At 45.9% G+C, this 22,666-nt stretch overlaps 2 protein-coding genes across 6 annotated transcripts; both read left to right on the top strand.

Moving 5' to 3' along the window:
* The first annotated feature begins 377 nt into the window (after positions 1–377).
* Positions 378–19,578, top strand: PASK (PAS domain containing serine/threonine kinase). Of its 5 annotated transcripts, none has more exons than XM_067002014.1 (17): positions 378–561; positions 1,292–1,527; positions 2,523–2,693; positions 4,031–4,171; positions 4,973–5,107; positions 5,784–6,077; positions 6,426–6,588; positions 8,052–8,226; positions 9,321–10,648; positions 11,337–11,518; positions 12,583–12,750; positions 13,534–13,659; positions 14,208–14,342; positions 15,472–15,671; positions 17,062–17,195; positions 18,194–18,340; positions 18,544–19,578. In XM_067002014.1, exons 1-17 carry the CDS (start codon positions 393–395, stop codon positions 18,753–18,755), a joined length of 4,116 nt encoding a protein of 1,371 aa, XP_066858115.1. In that variant the 5' UTR covers positions 378–392; the 3' UTR covers positions 18,756–19,578. The 5 variants fall into 5 exon arrangements, 2 of the variants coding, with proteins under 2 accessions (XP_066858115.1, XP_066858116.1); XM_067002015.1 differs by lacking the exon at positions 378–561 and adding an exon at positions 649–863; XR_010833449.1 differs by lacking the exons at positions 18,194–18,340; positions 18,544–19,578 and adding an exon at positions 16,497–16,561 and having other exon boundaries at positions 15,472–15,971.
* A 1,790-nt stretch (positions 19,579–21,368) lies between these two features.
* MTERF4 (mitochondrial transcription termination factor 4) lies at positions 21,369–22,626 on the top strand. The gene is made up of 3 exons (XM_048077197.2): positions 21,369–21,753; positions 21,834–22,018; positions 22,117–22,626. The coding sequence occupies exons 1-3, from the start codon at positions 21,384–21,386 to the stop codon at positions 22,486–22,488; spliced, it is 927 nt and encodes a 308-aa protein (XP_047933154.2). The 5' UTR covers positions 21,369–21,383; the 3' UTR covers positions 22,489–22,626.
* Positions 22,627–22,666: the final 40 nt, after the last annotated feature.

Genomic DNA, 22,666 nt, shown 5'->3' with positions numbered 1-22,666 from the left:
GGCGGGGGGCTGGCCCGGGGAGCTCGGCACTGGTGCGCATGCGCCCCCACCCTCCCGCTGCCTGCTGGGAGTTGTAGTTCCGGGCGGGGTTAGGACCGGCCCCCTCCTCCCCACGGGCCCGGCGCTCTGCCCGGTCGTTCCTCCCGCAGCCTGTTCCGAGGGCGGCCGCCAGCCCGGCCGGGCCAATCGTGACCCCTCCCGCCCACCGTCGGCGCTGGCCTGAGCATCCCCTAGCAACGGGCGGCAGGCGGGCGGTGCCGGCGCGGCGTTCGAACGGCCCGCCACGTGCGCCGCGGCGTCCGATTGGCCGCCGGCCGCGTCGCTCCGCCAGCGCCTTCGCCTATTGGGCGGCGGGGCCGCCGCGTCCCGCCCCTCCGCACCTCGGGGCCGCGATGGCTGCTGAGGCGCGGGGCCCCCCCGGGGGGAGCCGCCCGGCCTCCGCGCCCGGCCTCGGCCTCGGCCTCGGCCTCCCGGGGGGCTCCGCCAGGGGCCGCCCCTGGGCCCGCGGCGGCGGCAGGGGGCAGCTGGGCCGGCTGTGCCGGCGCGGGGCGGCGCTGCCCGGTGAGCGCGGGGCGCTGCGGGTGCGCCTGCGGAGCCGCGGGGCGCTGGGGGCCGGGGGAGGCGGCAGGGAACGGGGTGCGCGGGGCCGGGCTGTCAGCGCTGGGCCGGGCTGTCAGTGCTGGGGCCGGGCTGGCACCGAGCCTGTCGGAGTCTAAGAAGCGTTTGGCCTGTGCTCTCACTCATATGGCTGAGCTTTGGGGTAGAGCTGTGTGGAGCCAGGAGCTGGGCTCGGCGATCCTTGCGGGTCCCTTCCAACTCGGGGTGTTCCACGATTCTGTGATCCTGTGGTGGTGTGGGCGCAGGTATTTCGGTGTCTCGTCTTGTGAGCAGTTAATTAACCGGCTCCTGACTAACTCTGAACTGTAATTATATGTAATAACGCTTTCAATTTTATCTTGAGATAATTCAAACCCTTTTAAACTGTTAACTTAAGCAGAAGAAAAACCTGAGTTGTCTGCTTGAATTATTTGCACGCTGGTGATTTTTTTCTAAACTATGGATGGAGTTTAATCGTTCCAGTGGCTGTGACTCAAAAAGATACATTTATTATCATTGTTTCTGTTGTCTTTAGTCTCGTTGATTTTATTTTCTTGTCGTTCCTTAAAGAATCCAGAAGAGCATGTTTTGGGATGAAATTACTTGACTCTAGCTAATGACTGTTTCATGAATTTCTCTAGTACTCCTATAGTAGATTATTACAACTACAGAGCTGATCTTTCTGTTCTCACAGGGGAGAAATGGAGCTCTTACTGTTTGTCTTCACTGGCAGCTCATAACATTTGTACCAGCAAAATCAGTAACTCTTGGGCTCAGTTGGACTCTTCCTCTCTCTCCAATTCCATCGGAAGTTCTGCTTCTAACTCCTTTTTGCATGCTCTCGCTGTGGAGGAATCCAGCCAGCACCTCCCGGCTGTTGCACACAATCCAAACAAGGCCATCTTCACCGTGGATACCAACACCACAGAGGTATTTGCAGTAGTAACTGCTAAGCTACTCAATGCATGGCTGATATAGGCTGTATGGCACCACATAGGCTAAAATGCCTGCTACCTTACTTGTCTCTGCCAGATGTTAGAGTGTCAGGAAGGTATTTTGTAGTCAGCTCAGGCTCGGTAATTTTGTAGAGACTGACAAAGCGCGTGCTTTCATTGCAGGTTGTAGTTAGCAAATTACACAAGTCGGTGCTGGGAGCACTGATGTCTCGAGTCTTTTTTTCAGACAGAAAAAGGGAACAAAGAAGAGTGCAGCCATGATGTGGCATTAAAGGAAGAACAGAAAAGCAAAATATGCTTCAAGCCTTCTGTCTAGGAAGTATCGACCCTAGGATGGGTTCATGGTAGCATGACATCTCTTTGTCTGCCCAGTGAACGCACTTTTTTGCACTGGGAGAGATAGATTTTCTCTGTCTCTGTCCCAACAGAAACACTGATGTAAAATTGAGTGCTAAAAGCCTTTAAGAGCTGTGCCATTTTTAGCCTGAGCTGACACTTTGGGCCTTTCAGTCTTAAAGACATTTAATTCTAACTTGGTCTGTAACAGAGGTGTAAGTATGCCAATGACTCGTGTGATTATTGCTTCCCTTTAGGAGTGGATAAAATTCTGTGGCCTGCCCAGGCTTGGCTTGCAAGTAAACTGTCACATTGCCTCTGTGGATGTAATTACTGAAACAGCACAAGAGGTTGGAGGGATAGGTAGCTAAAAGCAAGCAAGAAGCCTAAAAGAAAAGCAATGTCTCAAACACTTTTAACCAAGAAGATACTTGGGCAATAGATGTCTTAGAACAAGAAGCTTTAGTGAATTGATTTCAAAGATTTCAGAGTTTAAGAGGACCACCCCACTTCCACCAAGAGGAACTGATATTATAATACGTTAAAGCAACAGCCTGAGGAGATGATGTTCTATAAATGAAACACAAAGCTTTTATTCTTGTGGTGTTTTGTTTTGTTTTTTTCCTCTTCTAGATTCTAGTGGCTAATGACAAAGCCTGCAAGCTGCTTGGGTACAGTAGTCATGAGCTCATTGGCCAAAAGCTATCCCGCTTCATATCCAAATGCAGTCAAGAGATATGGGAAGCTATGGGCGAGGAGTCCTTAGAAACTGATGAATGTTCATCGGTGTTTTCAGGAACTGTGGTATGTGAAATGTTCAACCAAATATTTCCCACCATATATAATATTTGTGGGGCTTAGGGTGTTGCCTTTTTTTTTTTAATCTAATTTTCATGTATACTTAATGGGCATTTGTCAATTAAGTTATTTGTCAGACTGTTTTGTTTAAGTGTTTGCAAATGTGGGTGTTCAGAAGGTAAAACATGGTTTGGGAGGCACCGATGAGAGCTTTCCAGCTGCCAACATGCATAGTCAGGATGACTTGACCAAATTAGAGCTTCAAGGACACTTGATTTTAAAAAAAAATCGATATGCATTGCTTAACGTGGAAAACCTTATTATGGAAAAGTTCCCGATTGTCTGGTCTTTTACAATATTTTTAAAATGATCTTTAATTGCACTGTGCGTTCTATATATTACATATCAACCAAATACTGTGAAATGTTTGAGACAAAACGCCCTAGTTGGTGCAAAAGAGTGGAATTAATGCTTTGCCTATAATAGGGTTGTTTATAAGAGAACTGCCTGAGAAGACTCTTGAAACTCTTTTCTTTTGCTGCTGTTGTAAGCTGTCACTAGAAAACAGTGGGAAGATAAGCTAATTCTTCCCGATGGGTTATTTTTGTACTGAAATTGTCAGTACCTCAGAGCGTGATCTTCCTGAATCCTCAAGTGGGTATAGCAAAAAAAATCTTAAGCTTAAAAAAAAAATCTTAAGCTTAAAAAATCTTAAGTTAGGTAAATCCAGAATTAAAATTAAATGTCTTTATTGGAGACGCTAACTCTAAACTACAGCCATGCCAAGTGCTTTATAGGCTGCCGTAGAGTCACTGTGTAATTCATAAACCCATTCTGTCAAGATCAGATTAAAAAAGATAAAAGGCTTAGTGTGAACACTGCAGGTTATAAGATAAGTAAGCATTTTCTGGTTTGAGAAGAATCTTCTCCCATAAGAAATGAAGCTGCTGCTTCTGTAGCTGAAAGTAAACTGCCTTACTGATGTGGAGTGTTCATTAGCTTTGTGGGGCATCTCTTAGGTAAAGCATCTCTGGAAAGCATTTTTCATTGAGAGTAAGGCATGAGGTCAACACATTTATTATACCAATGGAAACACCTTGAGTCTTCCTGAGGCTGGGAAAGAGGAAAGCAAAGCAACAACAGTGAATTATTTGCGCTCTTTACCAACTCTGTATTAAAGCTATGTTTCTTCCAATAAAAACTAGTAAGTCTTCAAGAAAAAAGGGTTTTCATAACAATGAGGGAGAGGTGTCTTGGCTTAATATCTTACTCTTGTTTGAAATTCTTGCTAAGTAACCGTGGTCTTAGTAAATTCTAACTACATCTCTCAATTCTCCGGAAAGGTGGATGTCATAGGCCGTCTCAAACAGAAGATCCCTGTCTCAGTCTGGCTGAGGCGAATAAAAAGCAAGGACAACAAGTGTTGTGTGGTTCTGCTGGAGCCAGTGGAAAGACTTTCAGCCTTTGTCTCCTTCAGGGTTGATGTGAGTGTTTTCCTAATGATCAGAGACATCGTTTTGTCACAGTTTGTGGAAGTGAAGTGTGTCTAAAAACTGGTAGGCTTTGGGACTCCCAGCACGAGCAGGACGTGGAACGAGTCCAGGGGAGGACCACAAAGACAGGCTGAGGGAGCTGGGGGTGTTGGGCCTGGGGAAGAGAAGGCTCCAGGGAGACCTCACAGCGGCCTGCCAGGGCCTGAAGGGGCTGCAGGAGAGCTGGGGAGGGACTGTGTGTCAGGGGGTGTAGGGATAGGACAAGGGGGAATGGCTTTAAACTAACAGAGGTTAGATTTAGGTTAGATATTTGGAGGAAATTCTTCATTCAGAGGGCGGTGAGGCCCTGGCCCAGGCTGCCCAGAGGAGCTGTGGCTGCCCCATCCCTGGCAGTGCCCAAGGCCAGGCTGGGTGGGGCTGGGGGCAGCCTGGGCTGGTGGGAGGGATCCCTGCCATGGCAGGGAGCTGGAATTAGATGGAATTAGACTTGAACAGGAGTAGTTTGGCAGGGGGTTGATTATTTATGGCTGGGGTGCCCTTGTGAAGGGATCAGCTTGCTGAGGACAAGTTCTGTGAGGAGTCCTATACTGCCCTGCTTTTCCCCTGTGGTATGGTAATGTCAGAGAAGCGTTGCATTATGCCTTGTCTACTTCTACTGAGTTAATTGTATTCATGAAGAGACAGCAGAAATGAGACCTGCTGTTTGCTTAGATGCTTGCAGAGACTGTTGTTAAAAGATTGTGAGGACTGTGGCTAAAATGTTAAAATAGTCCTGTACATTTTCTTCCCAAGGGAGAGATTACATCATGCGACCTTCTTTTTGCCCATCTCCATGGCTACCCAACATTGGAAGAAGTAGTTGGGCTCCATATAAAGGACCTGGTTCCTTCTGTGCAGATCCCTCTTCTAGGCAAAAAAATTCCAAAGGTATAGTATGAGTGCCAACCACGTTGTTCCATACTCTTCCCCTTTGGGCTGTAGGTGCACACTGCTTTCCCTCTTTATGTAAGAGAAGAAAGCCTTTTCAGAGAGGAGCACAAGTCCCACGAAAAACAGTCTGCTGCTCTATGGAGCTGCTGTCTGGGTATTTTGTAACTAGGAATAAGCCCAAGCCCTGACCTCTTGTGGAGCCTGTCTTGGTGAAAGATAATTTCCTCCAATCCGTCAGAAGCCTGGCTTTGTAAGAAAACATGCTTTCTGAGTCAGCTCCCTGATGTTACTCTGAATTCTTTAGCTAATTTCAGACGTGTTTTTCTAAGGAGTAAAAGTCTGAAGAGTATCTGGGTCTTGCAAATGCTATGGAATAGGCAGCTAGATAGTTGAAAAGAGGCCTTATTAACGTCTCTTTTGCTGAAAAGCTGCAGCATGGACTTTCCTGGTCTTTGTCATCAGGATTTCATGCAGCAGTTCAACTTGTGATTCTGAAACCTTAGAAAAACAGACTTTGTTCATTTCGATATTCACAGGATTGGTTTGTCTTTCTTTTCCTGCTCCTTTCTCCTGAGAACTTTGCTATGTTGTTTTTCTATGTGAATACTGAAATAAACCCCAAACATTTTATTAGGGATTTTCTGTGGTTTTGTTTTGTTTTGCTTTAATTTAGAACCTCAGGATCCAGAGAGCTGTAGGTCGATCCAGAGAGGGTAACACGTTTCCTCTCAGTTTAAAGCTGCAAGTTAGCCTTCTGGAGGAGGACCAAACAGCAGTGCAGAACAGCGGTGTTCTGCAGACAGAAAAAGAAGACTCTTTCATAGACTATCATTACTCTGCTACAGTTGAAGTGTTATCCACCATCAGTGGCCTTATTACTGTGCAGGCAGATGGAACCATTCATTGCATCAAGGACAGTTTTGCTTTAACACTGTTTGGCTATGAGAAGAAAGAACTGTTGGGAAAGGTAAGGCAGTGATATTAATCCCTGCCATGACTGCTGTGTCTGGCAACATACCCATTGGAGTTGTAAAGTCTTTGTACTTGTTTCTGTCTACCACAAAACTGTGTTAATGTGTTGAGCGAGTGGTTTGTGGGATGATACACAAATTCTCTTGCTGTAGCTGTTTTGTAGTGCTGAGGAGCTGGCGTGGATTTCAAGTAGGCCAAAGCAATCTGCACACTTGTATGTTCTCCACCAGTGATGTGGAATTGGTTTTGCCCGGCTGACCGTGAGAGTCAGGGCTGCTATCACTGTTAGCGTTTGTCCCCAGTCTGTCGGAGTCAGCTTAGCAGGTTTCATTCTGTGTTTTAGAACATAACGTTCCTGATCCCTGGTTTCTATAACAACATGGAAAGAAGCAGTGACTGTTCCTTGCCATTACCTCCTCTTGACGACTCTATGGGGACAGAGAGTGAGTGCCTCTTTGAAGATGTTACTGCCTGCCATACAGCTGGTTCTAGCTGCTGTAACAAAGGTAAAACAAATAGAAGAGATTTTCCTACAGAAATGGGAATGTGCTTTGTAAAAGCCATGTACCACTATGCAGTTTTTAAATGGGATTTCCACTGTAACCTAAGGTGAACAGAATTGTTCATGTAAGGTTGTGCTCCTCTCTGTTGTTAAGAAGATGAAACTGAATATCCAAGTCAGAAATTGCACTGTCAATAGAGAATGCTTTGTACTTACTGAACGCTTCTCTGTCCCTTTCTCCCCTGCTAGGATCTTCAAATATCTTGAGATTTGTAGAATTTAGCTTTTGTGACAACATTGCAATGGATGTGCAGATACTTAGGACTAATATTTTGAAGAAAAATTCTGACAATCTTATATATTGGCTCATGTTGCTGGCTAATATTCAGTGTTACGTTGCTGTGTTGTTTTAATTAGGAGGCATCGCATGCTCTGGTGCAGCTTGTTGTATTTACAAAGAAATTATCAAAATTCTATTTCTCTGAACAAAATAGGAATAAACAAGCAAGGAAGCTCCATGTCTCCAAATCGGGTCTTCCAGCTAACTCTGCCCAAAACAGAGGGCACAAGCAAGTGCATACTTTTCATCTGTATCACAAGATGTCTGTTAAAAAAATCACAGGAGACAGAAAAACATTTTCCTGTTTGCTTTTTTATTTTTCTTTGCTTCGAAATGCACAGCTGCATCGGAATCAATGCACAGCTGCTACTGGAACAAAGGAGAGTTAGTAGACTGTGCAATTTCTTAAGTAATTTTTTTGTGGAGTGGTGCCTCTAATCTAGAAGTAATTCAGCTCTTTGGTGAGGAAACAATTTTTGCACTCAGCCTTTACTAAATGGAGTGATTGTTCTAGCTTCTAATCTAGATTTGTTCACTTGTTACCTTCTTTTGCAGCATCAGTACCTGATTCATCTTGCAAGCTCGTGTTCTTCCCTTTTGATCTTTTGTCGCTCACTCGCTCGGGAAGTTCTTATCTTATTCTTTGTCTTAACCATGTTTGGACTATACACTGTTTCTTTTTCGTCCTGCAATTTCAGTGAGTTATAAAACTTTCCATTTTAAGTGTTTGGGGTGGGGAGCATATGTGTATTTGGGGCTTTTTTTTTTTTTCCTTCTCTTGCTGCTGTTTGTATGAAAGCTTTATTTCCAGCCTCTGTATAGTCGTTTGCCCTCTTAGGTCTCTGAATTTCAAGCCAAGTAGCTAATCCAGAAGGTTAATACCTGTCCAAAATCTTTGACAGGAAAGTAAATTTTAGCAGCCCTGAAACATTTAGATTCCCGCATTGAACTTTTCAGGCCAAAGTAGAGCAGAGTGCTTGTATTTGGACCACTTTGCCTTAATCAAGTCTTTCATACTCATACAAGACAGACCAGTACAGTTCCAAGGTTATTTTTAATCACTATGGACACTGAAGCATAAACATAAAAGGTTAAATTGGTATGGTCTTATTTTTTGTTTGGTACAGGCAGCAGCTTTGTGGCTGCATCTTTAGCCAGCCCTCTGTCAAGAGATGAAGAGAAGAAATTAGAAAGAAGATACAAAGAAGACAGATTACTTCATGGCGAGACTAAGCAAAAGAATGGGAGCAGTTTCTCATCTACTCCCTCATCTCCCGAAGTGGCATCCATGCCCTCTGATAGGTAGGCATTCTATGAACCACGACCTCACTTTGAAAAATGAAAACCTGTGGTGGCAATCAGAAGGAAAAACTGTTTTTCACCTCTGATATTTGTGGAAGGTGTAACAAGAGCCTTCTGCACCCGTCTCTCTTTAGAATCTGAGTGCTATTTGCAGGACTGATTGAGTTTTGCCTACCTTAGATTTTTGTTGAGATCCGTACAACTTAAAGTTATGGGTGTTTCATCTCTAATGGGTACCAAATGTTTCACCCAGGCTGGGGAAGTTAATTAGGCCCTATCTTAATAGACAAGAAACGGTGAATGTTTATTTCCTTCCTTGGTATCCACTAGCTGGTGTTGCACTGAAGCCAGGTTACCTGGAATGGAGGTCAGTGTGACTGTCATTAAGACAGTGTATTCTGTTAGTAGAGTCCTGCATCTCTCTAGTTTTTTTTTTTTTTTCTGTAACAAAATTAGAATTTCTGCACAAGAACCTATATGATGCACACATTTTAGCTTAAGTAAAATTTTAAACATTCCACACTAACGATTCCAACTCTCAGAAAATGTTTGCTGCCTTTTTTAATGTACAGATTATTACAGCACAGTTCTTGTCATTTTCTAAACAGACTCGTAGTCTGTTTTTTCCTTTATATATCTATATCGTACTTGGATTGTAGCTGCTTTACTACATGGACTGTTTTTCTATTCTGCATTTTTACTGATAGAAATGTTCATAAAATACTTTGTGTTGTGGGCTTCAGTGAACTCTAGTTAAAACGATAGCTGGAAGCACAACAGGGATCTTCTGTTCTCAGGACTGGAAGTGTACTGCCACGTGTATTGGCTTTTTGTTGTGGAAAATGGTCTGTGAAATATAGTTAGAAATTAAGCTAGAGAAGGAAATAATCTATAAGGAAAGACTGCCATTCAAGTGTACCTGTTTTCTGGTGAAGATGGAATTTGTTATGATTGTGGATGCTTGTATCAAGACTTTGCTGCCTTTTTCTTTTAAGTTAAAATAATGAAATGATGGGGGCATGTTTTAAATAATGAACGTAGTATCAGAAGAGTCAGTAGGATACAGGTGACTTTTCTCATTCTTTTGTCATCAGGATATCACTAATAACTTTGAATCCTTGTGGTGAAGACAGCATTGTCGCTGATGGTCCATCAGCCCGCTGTGAAGAGCCTTCTCCTGAAACCTGGCATGACAGAATCAGAGCAGTGGAACAATGCGGAGTGGTGGAAAAAGCAGGATTGTGTAATTCTCAGAAAATATGCCATTCAAGGATCTCTCCCACATCATCTGCTTTAGAACAGCTGGATTCAGGTCAGAACACAAAGACTCCAGTAAGAAGCAGCCACAGTGCAGCATCCGGTGCCTCTGAGACTGGAAATGCTGGTGAGAGTAGTATTTTGCCTAGTCTGTTACGAGTTCATCATCAGGACCTAAAGGAATTAAATTGTCAGCAGGTCTCTAGGTTACCACGTGCAGTGCTGGAGGATCAGCACTCCGCCGATGCTCAGGGACAATATTGCTCAGCAAACGTCGGCTCGTCTACTGTTTCTTATAGCCCAGAAGACGAGCTAGATACTGCATCCCATGGCATGGACAAGCCTTCTGGTTTTGCTTGTAACTCATCCAGAACACCAAAAATAAATGAGCCATGGTCTGGAACAACACCAGACTTTCAAAGCCATGGGGCTAGAGGACAGTTGTCAAAAACAAGCTTGATATGTGATGCAAAACTTTCCAATGCTGATCACACTGCCATTGAAAGCTGCCTGCTAAATGATGCTTCATCATTTTCCTTTGCAAATGGAAGAAATAGTATCCGTGATGTTCACTCAGGAAATAAAATGGGTTGCACTGCTTCTGCATTAGGAGTTGCCACAAAACACAAAGATGTTAAAGAATCAGATGCTGAGCTGAGCTGTATTCGCTCTGGTCTTGAGGAGCTGGATCTGAATATTGGTGTCAAGGGGAACTCAGCCAATTGTTTAGGTGCTACTACAGATCCTGGAGTGTCTTCCTCTAACGCACTGGGCTCAGCTGTAGGCAATATGCTAACTCAGAACAGTGCTTTTTCAACTGGGCAAGAAAAGCAGCTATTGAATGGTGTTGCCATAGAAGGTGGTTCTGGGTGGCTCGCCTACCCACAGCATTTGGAAAACTCTGAAGGATCCTCCAAAGTATTTCTTGATAAGTCTGAAACTTTTGTGGAGGCTTTGGGGGATAACATCAACAGAAACCCACTGAAAAGTGAAGGAAATCCTGAAGAAGACTGTCTATTGCATGGGCTGGAAAATACAGAGATAAAAGTAACATCTACCCCTGTGAAACAAGAAGGAAGACTGAACCCAGCACCTCCTTTGAATGCAGAGATTCTGGAAGGCAGCTACACTGGGAATTGCTGTCACAGAGATGGTTCACAGTTAAGTAAGTTAAACCTATTTCCCCCCTTCCCAAAACTCTTACTGGGGCGCTGTTCTTCACCCATGTTTTTGCAGAAGGCAGGTACTTCTGGGTTAGAAGCTCACAGTGGAGAAGGAAGGAAGGAAGCTCTAGCATCTAGAAAGAAAAGCAGTATTTAATTCTATGCAAAGGGCATTGGAATAGTAGGTGGTAAAAATGTAAAGTTACTAAGAAATGAATGCAGATTGAATAGTCAGAAATATTCTTAAAACACAATTAAAAGATTTGAAACTGACAGTTGTTCCTGAACGCCAAATCCAACCTCCATTGTAAAACTTGCATTTAAATTGTAAAACGGGATGTTTCGTTCACTCCTTCAAGCTGGACTCTAGCTACTTGTATAAAATCCCAGGTTTTATGTCATCTTGAATAATAATGTGAAATTAACAGTCCCTGTTGTACACTGACTAAAATTTCTGCCAAGGGGGGAGATGGGACACTGTGGCAATAACGTCCAGGTATCTGTAGAAGAGCTGTGCTTTTGTCAGCCATCCTCAGATGAATCTTTCCAATGTAGGTGTTCCCCCAAGAAGTAATGAAGAAACTGCAGGAATTCACTTCAAGAACTCAGGATGTCATCCTAAGCTAACTGTGGTTTCATTAAACACTAATGTTTGATTCCGCCATTTTATTTCCTCACCTGTTTCCACAGGTATACTCTTTGAAGTAAAACGTGTAGAACTGCAGGACCCTGCCATACTTTTCTGTGTCTGGGTGGTGAAAGACCTTCTACAGAGCCAGAAAGAAGCAGTAGCAAAGACTCAGCTTTTGCTCTCCAGCCTAGCAAGCTCTACCCAGTCCATTGCAGATCTTTCGACGCACAGCCTTGGAGAAGTAAGAAACTCCACTGTTACATAATGTTGAGCTGAAGCTAAAGCTGAGAAGTTTTTCCACTTACAACATGCCATGAGGCTGGGGCAGGGGGTATTGCTGTTTCCTGGTTTTCCTATTTCTATCTCAAAAGAAGTATTTCATTGCTCTGAAAACAACAAATGACTATTGTAACATTTCTGGTAGTGTGTGTTTGGCTTAGTGTAATTAGCTTTCCCAGGTTTACTATTCAAGTTAACTTGAGTAGTAAAAGCACCTGATTTTAAATTTGTTCTTAGGCTGGTTTAAGTATTTCTACGGTGGAAGTTTATACCAGTGTGGTAAAGCTATTTTTTAAATGGCTGTAGTCACACTGGCATCAATGACATAGCATTATTAAGAAAGGAAATACTAAGCTGAAAGCTTTCATTTACTGACTTATGTCAGCAAAAGGAAACTGCATTTTGTTTAGCTCCCTCTGGAGATGTTGCAATCTGCGTGGTGTACAGAAAGCTAACACCACGTAGCTGAACAGTAGGCGTGCGTCTGTGCTGTATATCCTGAAAGCACAACTGCTCAGGCCTGCTTTTTAGTAGTAGTGGGATGTAAAGCTGACAGTACTTTGACCAGGGCCATAGCAGAAAACAATATCTTTGATCAATTGACATAGGTAATTATAGATCCCTGGAATAAATATATGCATTCATTAAGACTTTAAATATCTGGATTTTATGATTATTTTATTTAGACATCATATATATAGTGCTGATAGATCAAAACTATGTGCAGCTCCGAGGAGCTGAATGTTTATTGAAATGTAAAGTGCACAGAGAATTTTGTACAAGTTTCTCGAGTGCATATTCTTCTGTTTTCTTTACCTTTCACTGAATTAAGCAGTATCAACAGCTGCTGAGAGCAGACCGTTGAATTAACTTGTCGTGTAAGATGATGGTTACATCAACATACAGTTCTTGCTATTAAAAAACAAAGATGCTCCTTTTAGCTGATCTTGTAGAAGTGTAGTTTCTTTTCAGTATTTCCTTTACCTTTCATTTTCTTGCTAACTTTTTTTTTTAATCTGTACCTAGGCCATCAGATCAACTTCGCTCTTTGAGAATTCCCGAAGAGCTGAAGAGCTTGAAAGACTGAGGGCGTGTGAGGGAGAATATGCAGAAAAATACGACACTCTCAATCTTATAGGCAAAGGATCTTTTGGCTTTGTCTGGACTGCCAGGGACAAGAAGGATCACCAGGAGGTTAAATATTTCTTTAACATATCATTGCAATAAATATTCTAGGATCAAAACTGAAAGGCTAGAGTGTCCATATAAAGTCCATACTATACCATTAAAAGATGCTCTTTGGTAGGTCGGGGTTTTCCTTTGTTTTTGATGCGAATCTGAGATTACTAACCTTATAGAAACAGGACAGCAACATGTTTGCATTGATATAATGTGTAAACTGTTACCTAAGGCAGCAGGCACAGAATGAGACTGACTATGTAGCTCTTTTAACCAGTTGAAAGAAGCATACTTTAGGATTAATAGAACTACAGACCATAATCAAACGTCGCTAAAGTGAATGGCATGCTCCAAAGTTTATCGTGCCACAGCTCAAAAATGTGGTTACTTCACTGTGGAATAGGTATGTTGAGGTTATGGGACCCTCTTTACCAGAAGTATTTTGGGTGTTGAGAGGCAAATCCTAGCGTTTCTCTGTGTAGATGTGAAGTGCTTGTTTTCTTCCACTGTATCTCTGTGGCAGAGCTCACCGCTACTGTAATTGAGCTGATAAGAGAACTGGCCTGTCAGAGCCTTTGGAATTCAGTTTTAAAAAGCCTTTGGAATTTGATTTTATTCGTAGTAAGAGGAAAAATTAGTTTAAAGATGTTTATTGATGTTCTAAGCTAAGCAATGCATATCGGATTACTTCTGTCCTTTGAGTTACATGATTCACAAACATTTTTCTTGTAAATTAACTTGTCAAACACTTAAAGCCCTGCTCTTGTAGGCACTGCTGAAATGCTGTTGTCTGCTTAGGTTGTTGTGAAGTTCATCTGGAAGGAGAGGGTGCTTGAAGACTGCTGGGTAGATGATCCTGACATGGGGAGAGTTACTCAAGAAATCTCAATCCTGTTGAAGCTGCAGCACCCCAGTATCATTAAGGTACAGTAACTCAGAGTAAATGCAGTTTGAACTGGATCACATGTCTACTTTGAACACTTGGAGCCTTGTGCCTCTTCTTCAGGAGTGAGGCAGTGCTGTCTGATAAAGATACCTTTCAGGAAAGAACAATCATGCTTTATTTGGGAGGGTTTGTCACTTGCTGTTATACACTTGTGCCACAAACAATTGATGTAAGCACAGATCCAAAGATGTGCATCTAGCAGAAAGAAAGCCTGTACACTATTTCTGGATGCATATCTTGGAAGTGGGCATACAGCGTCACAACTGAACATGTACTAGTTTGGTAAATAATTTGGATACATCTTGATTCCTTTTTTTTTTTTTTCTGGAAGAGAATTCCTCTAGATTTTTAGTTCTGCTCTCTTTTCAAGAAGCATTTGTACTCAGTGAAGACTTCAAAGGTTATAGTGTACTTTGATTAAATCTCCCAGGGGAAAGTAGTGTTTGTTTAATTCGAATAAATAATAATAATAATAAAGGGAGTTTGATGATGAAGCACATGGTAAAAACTAGTCTGTTATTTATAGGTGCTGGATGTGTTGGAAAATGAACACTTCTTCCAGCTGGTGATGGAGAAGCATGGATCTGGTCTGGATCTCTTTACATTCATTGATAATCAGCCTGATTTGGATGAGCCATTAGCAAGCTATCTATTCAGGCAGGTGAGAGCTGGGAACATACAATTGCTACATGCTGGTAAAATGTGGTTAGTATAAGATCTGGGATCCTATTTCACTCGGAAGGACTGGCTAATCAGTAGGCATGGCTACATTCCCCCAATCGCACTCACTACTGGCAGAGCTTTTCTACCTTATTCTGCAGAGCTGATGTCTCGCTAACAGAAATGCTACCCACAGAAACATTTTCAAGGTTTAGGTAGAAATGTGTCACAAAGTAATGTTTACAGGACCTTACTTACTTCCTATTAGGGTTTCCTACAGAGAGTGCTCATCTCTTGGCTGTGGTTGTAGCAGCATACGAGCCCATTCGTGTGGCAGCTGCTCCTCTGGGCCAGGAGGAAGGTGCCCAGAAGCTGCCCCAAGCCTCACTAAAAGCCATGCTCTCACTTAGATCAGTGCTTGTTTTAGATTGGCAATGGGTGTAAAGGGCTGATAAGCTTCTTCCCTAAGCCACCCGTGAGTTTATGGGAATGCTTTGTTACTTCAGCCCTGTACAATATTTCTCTGCAGAGGGAGCTTTGTGTTATAAATAGACGCTTTTCTCCCTTAACTATCTGCTTTTCTTGTTCAGATATATTGTGGTAGGGATCAAGATTGTCTCCAAGGTGATATAATTCTGATGCTGTTCTTAATTATAGCACTGTAGCATGAATCGTGCAGCAAGAAAAATGGAGTGAGTATATTATTTATACCAAACTTCACTCTTAAGTGCTTTGTCATCCTGCAGCATTGGAGGCACGCAGTAATATCCTTTCGGAGGAATCAAAGGGCCCTCCAGATGAAGCTGGGATAAAAATAAAGTAACCTGCAGGATTGTAAGAATAAGCTCTGATGCTTCTAACCAAAGCATGCCACGCCATCTTCCTGCACAATTGTGAGAGGAAAGCAAGCAATTGCTTTTCTAATTCTCTCTGTCAAGAGTATTGTAATACCCGCTGCAGCAATGCAGACAGGCATTCCTGAATTTGTGTGCACTTACCAAAATTGGGATCTGCATCTTGTTAATACAGCGTCAAAGCAACTTAAATTGTGGCTATTGTAACTCCCTGGTGCCATGTGCGTTATCCAAGACATCTTTGAATTAACACCTTTTTCTCCCCTCCTCTTTCAGATTGTGTCAGCTGTTGGGTATCTCCACTGTAGGAACATCCTTCACAGAGATATCAAGGATGAAAACATTGTCATTGCTGAAGATTTCACGATTAAATTAGTGGACTTTGGTTCGGCTGCCTACCTGGAACCCGGCAAGCTGTTTTACACCTTCTGTGGGACAATTGAATACTGCTCACCAGAAGTGCTCTCCGGCCAAGCGTATGTCACCCTGTGCAAAATCACTTTTGGGTCCATCACACCAGAAAATGTGTGTGCGAGCTGCTTTGCCATTGATGCACTGCTACAGTATCTAACCACAGAACGCTGACATGAGATTTAGGGCACTGCAGTGACGGAAATTATTTTCAAAGGCATCAATACGTACAAAGTTGTTTCTGACTAAACCCGTTGACAGGCTTTCTTATTCTGGTCAGATGTGTTTGCAAGCCCTTATACTGATGCCTGTCCTGCTGCAGAGATCAGTTCAAGACCAAGCCTACAGCTGTCATCTCCGGCCTGGTATACGTGTCTGAACGCGCTGTGTTGTGACTTGAATGTGTCCTTTTTCCTTAGTCTCTCGTAATACATATGTCAACTTGCTAACCTCTTCCTACCTGTCTCTCTACTAAAAATTGCTCTTTTAGAGAGGTTTTATAAGCACGCATTCGTGTATAGCATCTGTACCTTGCCATGTCTGCCTCTTTTGTACTTCCCTCACTTTAGTCTCTTCTGTTCCCCTCTTTCTACTTCTGTGTATCAATTTTTGCAGTTTGATTGTGGTTCATCTCCCCCTTTATTTTTCTGCCCCTCTGGACTTGAGGATTCTTCCCTTACAGCTTGTCTTGCTGCTGTCTTGGATGTGCTGCCCAAATCCTAGCTGTCTTTTCCCTGCTCTCTCCTTCTGTGTATGCTCTTTACCTGCAGTCTGACAGTCTCATTCCCGCTCCTGGAGGGAAGCCATCCCAGGGAGGTAAACATTAACTGTACCTGCGAGTACGTTACCTTGCTCTTGTTTTTTCACAGCTTTTTTAATGCATCCTTCAGGCACCCCCCTTAATGAGTGGCAGAAAGCTATGCAAGGAGGGAAGGAAATTCCTGCTGGGAACTAGGTGGGAGTTGCAGCCACATTGCCCTGGGACTTCAGCCTGTTGCTTTGAGGAGAAACTGTCCCTTCTTCTCAGTTGGAATCTAGATAATTAACATTTATTTCAGAATAACTTTTGGCTTTGAAATGGATTGGATGGGGCAAATGGGATTCCAATTAAGTGTCCGATTTTCTGTTTAAATATTTAATTGATAGTTTGGGCTTATGATAAAGAAAGAGGAGACTTAAGTTCTATTGTCACCAGCTTACTTGTGTAAGAAGTCTCAGTGCATATTATACATATTCATCAACTGAAATTGGTTGGCTGTTCTTTAGATATTTTTCTTTCACTGAGAAGAACAGTACAGATTTCTCAAAAACGTGAGAATTCTCACAAACTTCCTGTGTTAAGATAAAAATTGGAAATGAGGGCTATCAACCAGCTTTTTTTTCCCCTTACCTTCTTTAGCATACAATTATGTATTTGCAGTCTGAGTTTATGCAAGCTTGTGTATCTCTGCACAGGTATCACGGCCCTGAGTTGGAGATGTGGTCACTTGGTGTCACCCTTTATACCCTAGTATTTGGAGAAAATCCCTTCTGTGAGCTGGAGGAGGCCATGGCAGCTGTCCTGAATCCTCCTCGGCTTGTGTCAAAAGGTAATTTTTTCCAATTTACTTTTCTGAATGAGCAGATCTGTCAGGAAAGTATGAGTAGTACTTATTCCCCAGGAAGAAGGGAAAAACTGGAAAAATAGTTCCAAATGTCCTCTATAATGATTTAAGAAGCTGTTCACTGAAGCAGAGGTATACTTTTCAGATCAGTTCTGCAGTTCTTTATGCCTACGTTGCAGCTATCTACTGTATGTTTTATTAGTTTCAAATTCCAGTCCTCCCACTTATGATGATTCAAGCTATCGGCTTGTCAAACTTCAGAGAGGTTTATACCTGAGAAAACTGGAACAAACAATGCCTGATGGGAGAGTAAGCTCTAGAAGATAAGTTTAAGATCGTTAATGGCACTCGTGCAACTCTAATGCAAGTTTTATCTCAGTGAACTCATCACCAACCAATAACATGTCGCTTTTGGGATGTTTGATAATCTGTTAATTTATAATTTCTGAATGAATTGTATGGCTTGACCTCACAGGAAAAATACATCAGCTTTGCTTTCATTTGGAGCTGTAGAAAACTAGTTGCACGTCAGTCTACAGTCAGTCTTCTTCAAGTTGTCTGTGGTCCTAGGAGCACTGTGGTTATAAAGCTTCAGCAGTGATGCAATTGAAGGGTAAATTCTTGAAGCTTTCCCTGAACCCTGAGTGCACCTTTAATCACAGATGAAACATGGGATGGCTGCAGGACAAGACTGGGCTTGGAAACAGGGTTGGCTCTGTAGCATGTGTCTCTACGTCTGTCCTCCTCAGTGTCATAACTCCTCTCTCGGTTCCTTGTTTTCACAACCTGGAAATCTCAGACCGTTCTCAGAGCTGAGCTCATGTAAGTAGTTGTAAATAAAACTGAGACAACAGGATGGTACAAGGGATTAACAGGGAAGATTTGTAATTAAGGTCTGCATTCTTTGAATACAAATCATATTGCATTCTCAGCATACCTAAAATATTGACTGAACTGTTTGTCTCGCTGCTGCCTCTCCCCAGATCTCATGAATCTGATCGCTGGGCTTTTGCATCCTGTTCCAGAGCAGCGCATGACTCTAGCCATGTTAGTAGAGGATCCTTGGCTGAAGCAGCCTGTCAACCTGGGTAATTATACCTGGGAAGAGGTATACTTCTCTGCTGAGGCAGGTAAGATGTTGTTTTGAAGGCTTTTCCCCCACCGGGGGCCTACAGAGCAGGCAGGGAGGATTTATAGGAAAAGGCTCGGCTGTGGTTAGTAAGATACTTCTTGCTAGAAGACCATCTTATATCCAAATAAGCTTACTTTGAACTTAGGCCTGTTGACCAGTGGAACCTGTGGTTCATTCTTCACTGTTTATCTTTCTCTCTAGAAAGCAGTCGACTGAGAAATGGTTCTGGTGAGTGTGTGCAAGGAGACAGACTTCCAGCTCCTTGTTTGGAGTGTGAGCCGTGCTTGAATGCTTCCAACTGTGTACGTGCAGATCCCCACTCGGAAGGAGCAGCGGCTGCGGAATGCCACGACTTGGGTCTGGGGCATCGCTGCAGTCTCCCTCTGCAGAAGCCCCTGCCTGTGGAACGATAGCTCCCTTACTGCAGTGCATATGCTGTCACTGGAGGCAATGGGAATTAATTTTAAGCACTTCCCTCTTGTAGAAAGATGATCCCTCACATAAAAATTGAAATTCTTGAGAAATCCTGAGAGCAATAGCTGGGATTTGCTATGAGAGAGGCTTGTGATATGAACCACCTTCTGTAGTCTGATGGGGCAGTCTTTGACATCAGGATGATTTTTCTTGTCTAGACTGTAGAAGGCAGGAGCTGTTGGTCTTACCCCAGTCCCTTCTGTTCTTCCCCAGAAGTGGTTAGATGCACACAAAGCACGCTTGCTGCAAATACTTGTATTCACATTGGCAAATTACTCAGCAGTGAGTTCTGATCACCTGTTACACTGACTTTTGACGTACTCCGCAGTCCAAGATCTGGCCTTGTTTTTGCTTTTTGCCTCACCAAGGAGCTGTCAGCACTCTGATGGAGCAGAGACATCCTGAAAGGATCTTGCGCAGTCAGTGGGGAATTCGATGTCAAGCCCAGGCAGTGCTGGGGCTGTTGGAAAGGAGCATTTCTGCAGTGGTACAGAGCTGCTAACAGGCAGAAGTAACAGTGCTTGCCCTGGGGATGTAACTGGTGCTGTGAGGGGAGTGCTGAGGCAAGAAAAGCTTCTAGTTAATAAATGGGATTATGTTTGTACATAGGCTGGGCTTTAAAGCAGTAAGAGAAAGATGTTGCTTATTTTTTTTTAATTGTTTATAACTCAGAATATATTTTTGTCTGTTTTTACTTTTTATATGTAGTTTCACTTTCTGAATAATGAATGAATAAACACCTTAGTTTTGTTGGTTGATTGCTATCTGGGTGTTGTTTGGAGTTTGCTCCACTTGGACTGTCACAAGTCCATGGGGCCAGATGGGATCCACCCGAGGGTGCTGAGGGAGTTGGTGGACTGCTGGGCTGCTTTCCATCATCTCTCAGTGGTCTTGGTCATCTGGAGAGGTCCCGGATGACTGCAGACTTGCTAACGTGATGCCCATCTATAAGAAGGGTCGTAAGGAGGACCCAGGGAACTACAGGCCTGTCAGCCTGACCTCGGTGCCAGGAGAGGTGATGGAACAGGCCACCTTGAATGCAACCACACAATGTATGCGGGACCACCGGGGGATCAGGCCCAGTCAGCATGGGTTCATGAAAGGCAAGTCCTGCCTGACCGACCTCATCTCCTTCTATGACTGGGTGACCCACCTGGTGGATGAGGGGAAAGCCTGTTGACGTAGTCTACCTAGACTTCAGCAAGGCTTATGGCGTGGCATTCTCCTGGAGAAGCTGGCAGCCCATGGCTTGGACAGGCACGCTCTGTGCTGGGTTAAAAATGGGCTGGGTGGCCGGGCCCAGAGAGTGGTGGTGAACGGAGTGAAATCCAGCTGGCGACCGGTCACCAGTGGTGTTCCCCAGGGGTCGGTGTTGGGGCCCAGGCTCTTTAATATCTTTATTGATGACTGGGACGAGGGAAGTGAGTGCACCCTCAGTAAGTTTGCAGGTGACACCAAGTTGGGGGGAAGTGTCGATCTGCCAGAGGGTAGGGAGGCCCTGCAGAGGGACCTGGGCAGGATGGGTCGACGGGCAGAGGCCAACGGGATGAGGCCCAACATGGCTCAGGGCCAGGTCCTGCACTTTGGCCACAACAACCCCATGCAATGCTACAGGCTTGGGGCAGAGTGGCTGGAAAGCTGTGCAGAGGAAAAGGCTCTGGGGGTGCTGACGGATGCTCGCCTGAACACGAGCCAGCGGTGTGCCCAGGTGGCCAAGAAGGCCAGCGGCATCCTGGCTGTGTCAGGAATAGTGCAGCCAGCAGGGCCAGGGAGGTGATCGTCCCCCTGTGCTCTGCTCTGGTGAGGCCGCATCTCGAGTGCTGGGTTCAGCTTTGGGCCCCTCACTACAAGAAGGACATCGAGGCCCCGGAGTGTGTCCAGAGAAGGGCTACGAAGCTGGTGAAGGGCCTGGGACACAAGTCCTCTGAGGAACGGCTGAGGGAGCTGGGGGTGTTTGGTCTGGAGAAGAGGAGGCTCAGGAGAGACCTCATTGCTCTCTGCAACTGCCTGAAAGGAAGCTGTGGGGAGCTGGGGGTCGGCCTCTTCTCGCAGATAACCAGTGATAGGACCAGAGGGAATGGCCTCAGGTTGTGCCAGGGGAGGTTCAGGCTGGAAATGAGGAGACATTTCTTCTCAGAAAGAGCGGTCAGGCGTTGGGATGGGTTGCCCAGGGAGGTGGTGGCGTCACCGTCCCTGGGGGTGTTCAAGGAAAGGTTGGATGTGGTGCTTGGGGACATGGTTCAGTGGGTGATACTGGTGGTAGGGGGGTGGTTGGGCCAGATGACCTTGGAGGGCTTTTCCAACCCTGATGATTCTATGAGAAGGCGTCAAAAACAGCCAGAATGTTGCTGTGGATTTATTTATGTTTTTGGTCAGATTCCTGTCTTCACCCCTAAAACCCATCCGGGAAACTACTCCTCGACTTTGATCAGACAACGACAGGGGGAAGAAAGCAAACCCGCATTCAGCACAACGGGGCAGCGCAGCGCCCTCCGGGGCCGGGCCCCGCGGCTCCTCCTCGCCTGCCCGGGCCGCGGCTGCGCGGGGCCGCGGCTCCTCCCCGGGCCATGGCGGGGCGGCTGCTGCGGGCGGGCGGCGGGCGGCTGGGGGTGGCGGCGCTGCCCCGCGCCCTCCTCGCCGCCTCCGGGCCCGGGCTGTGCCCCCGCCGCGGCTGCTCCCCGGAGGAGGCGGCGGGGGAGGCGGAGGCGGCGCTGCTGGCCCTGGGCTTCAGCCGGGCGCAGGCCCGGCGGCTCCGCGGGCTGCAGCCCCGGCTCGGCCCGCGGCGGGCGGCGGCGGCGGCGGAGCAGCTGCTGCTGCTGGGGCTGAGCGCCGAGGCCGCGCTGGGCCTGCTGGAGCGCAGCCCCGAGCTGCTGCGGGCGGCCGAGGCGCAGCTGAAGGAGCGCGCCGAGTACCTGAGGCGCCTGGGGCTCGGCGGAGGTAGGGCCCGGGGGCGGCGGGGCGGGGGGCTCGCCGCGGTGCCCGCTCGGCCCGGTGCCCGCTCACCCCGGTGCCCGCAGGGCACCTGCAGCGGGTGGCCGGGCGCTGCCCCCAGGTCTTCACCTTGCCCCGGCGGAGGATGGAGGCGGCGGTGCGGGTGCTGCGGGAGAAGTGCCTCTTCACGGCCGAGCAGCTGACGGAGGTCCTGCAGAGCTGCCCCGGGGTGCTGCTGGAGGAGCCCGGCGGCCTCCAGTACCACTTCCAGGTGAGGGGTTCGGGGCGGGGGGCTGCGGGGCTGCGGGCACGGCCCGGCTACCGCACGGCACCGGGGCCGCGTGTTGAAGCCCCGCGTCCTGCACGCAGTACGCGTACTTCAGGATGGGGGTCCGCCAGAAGGAGATGGTCAAGGCACGTCTTTTCCGAACGCCCTTCGCTGAGCTGAGGAACCGGCACATCTTCCTGGAGCGCCGGGGCCTCTACCAGACCCCTCTCAAGGGCCAGACCCAAACCAACAACCCCAAACTGAAGGAGGTTCTTCATCTCCCTGAAAAAGAGTTCCTGGCCAACCTGGCCCGCGCCACCCCGGAGGAGTACGAGGTCTTCAAGAAGCTGCTGGCTCGAGAGGAGGAAGAGGAGGAGGAGAAGGAAGAGGAGGAAGAAGAAGAGGAAGAGGACAGGGATACGCTGTATATAGAGGGAGATAAGGGCTTGGATGATGGCAGTAGAAGAGTCTGACAGGGAGGGTGGGAGGCTCCACGGTGTCCCCCAGGCCTCCCAGGCCTACCACCCAGAGCACAGGTGTGAGCCACAGCAGCTGCGGGACCCTGCAAGGGTCTGCGGGCAAGGCAGCAGTAAATCCCATGTATCACAACACAGCACTGACCCTTTTTCCTCCTCATTGACCAGGTACTTT

The sequence above is a fragment of the Anser cygnoides genome, chromosome 9 (genome assembly GCF_040182565.1).
Source record: "Anser cygnoides isolate HZ-2024a breed goose chromosome 9, Taihu_goose_T2T_genome, whole genome shotgun sequence".
NCBI lineage: Eukaryota > Metazoa > Chordata > Aves > Anseriformes > Anatidae > Anser > Anser cygnoides.
Note: the sequence above shows the minus strand (reverse complement) of the source record. Positions and strands in the feature narration are given on the sequence as shown.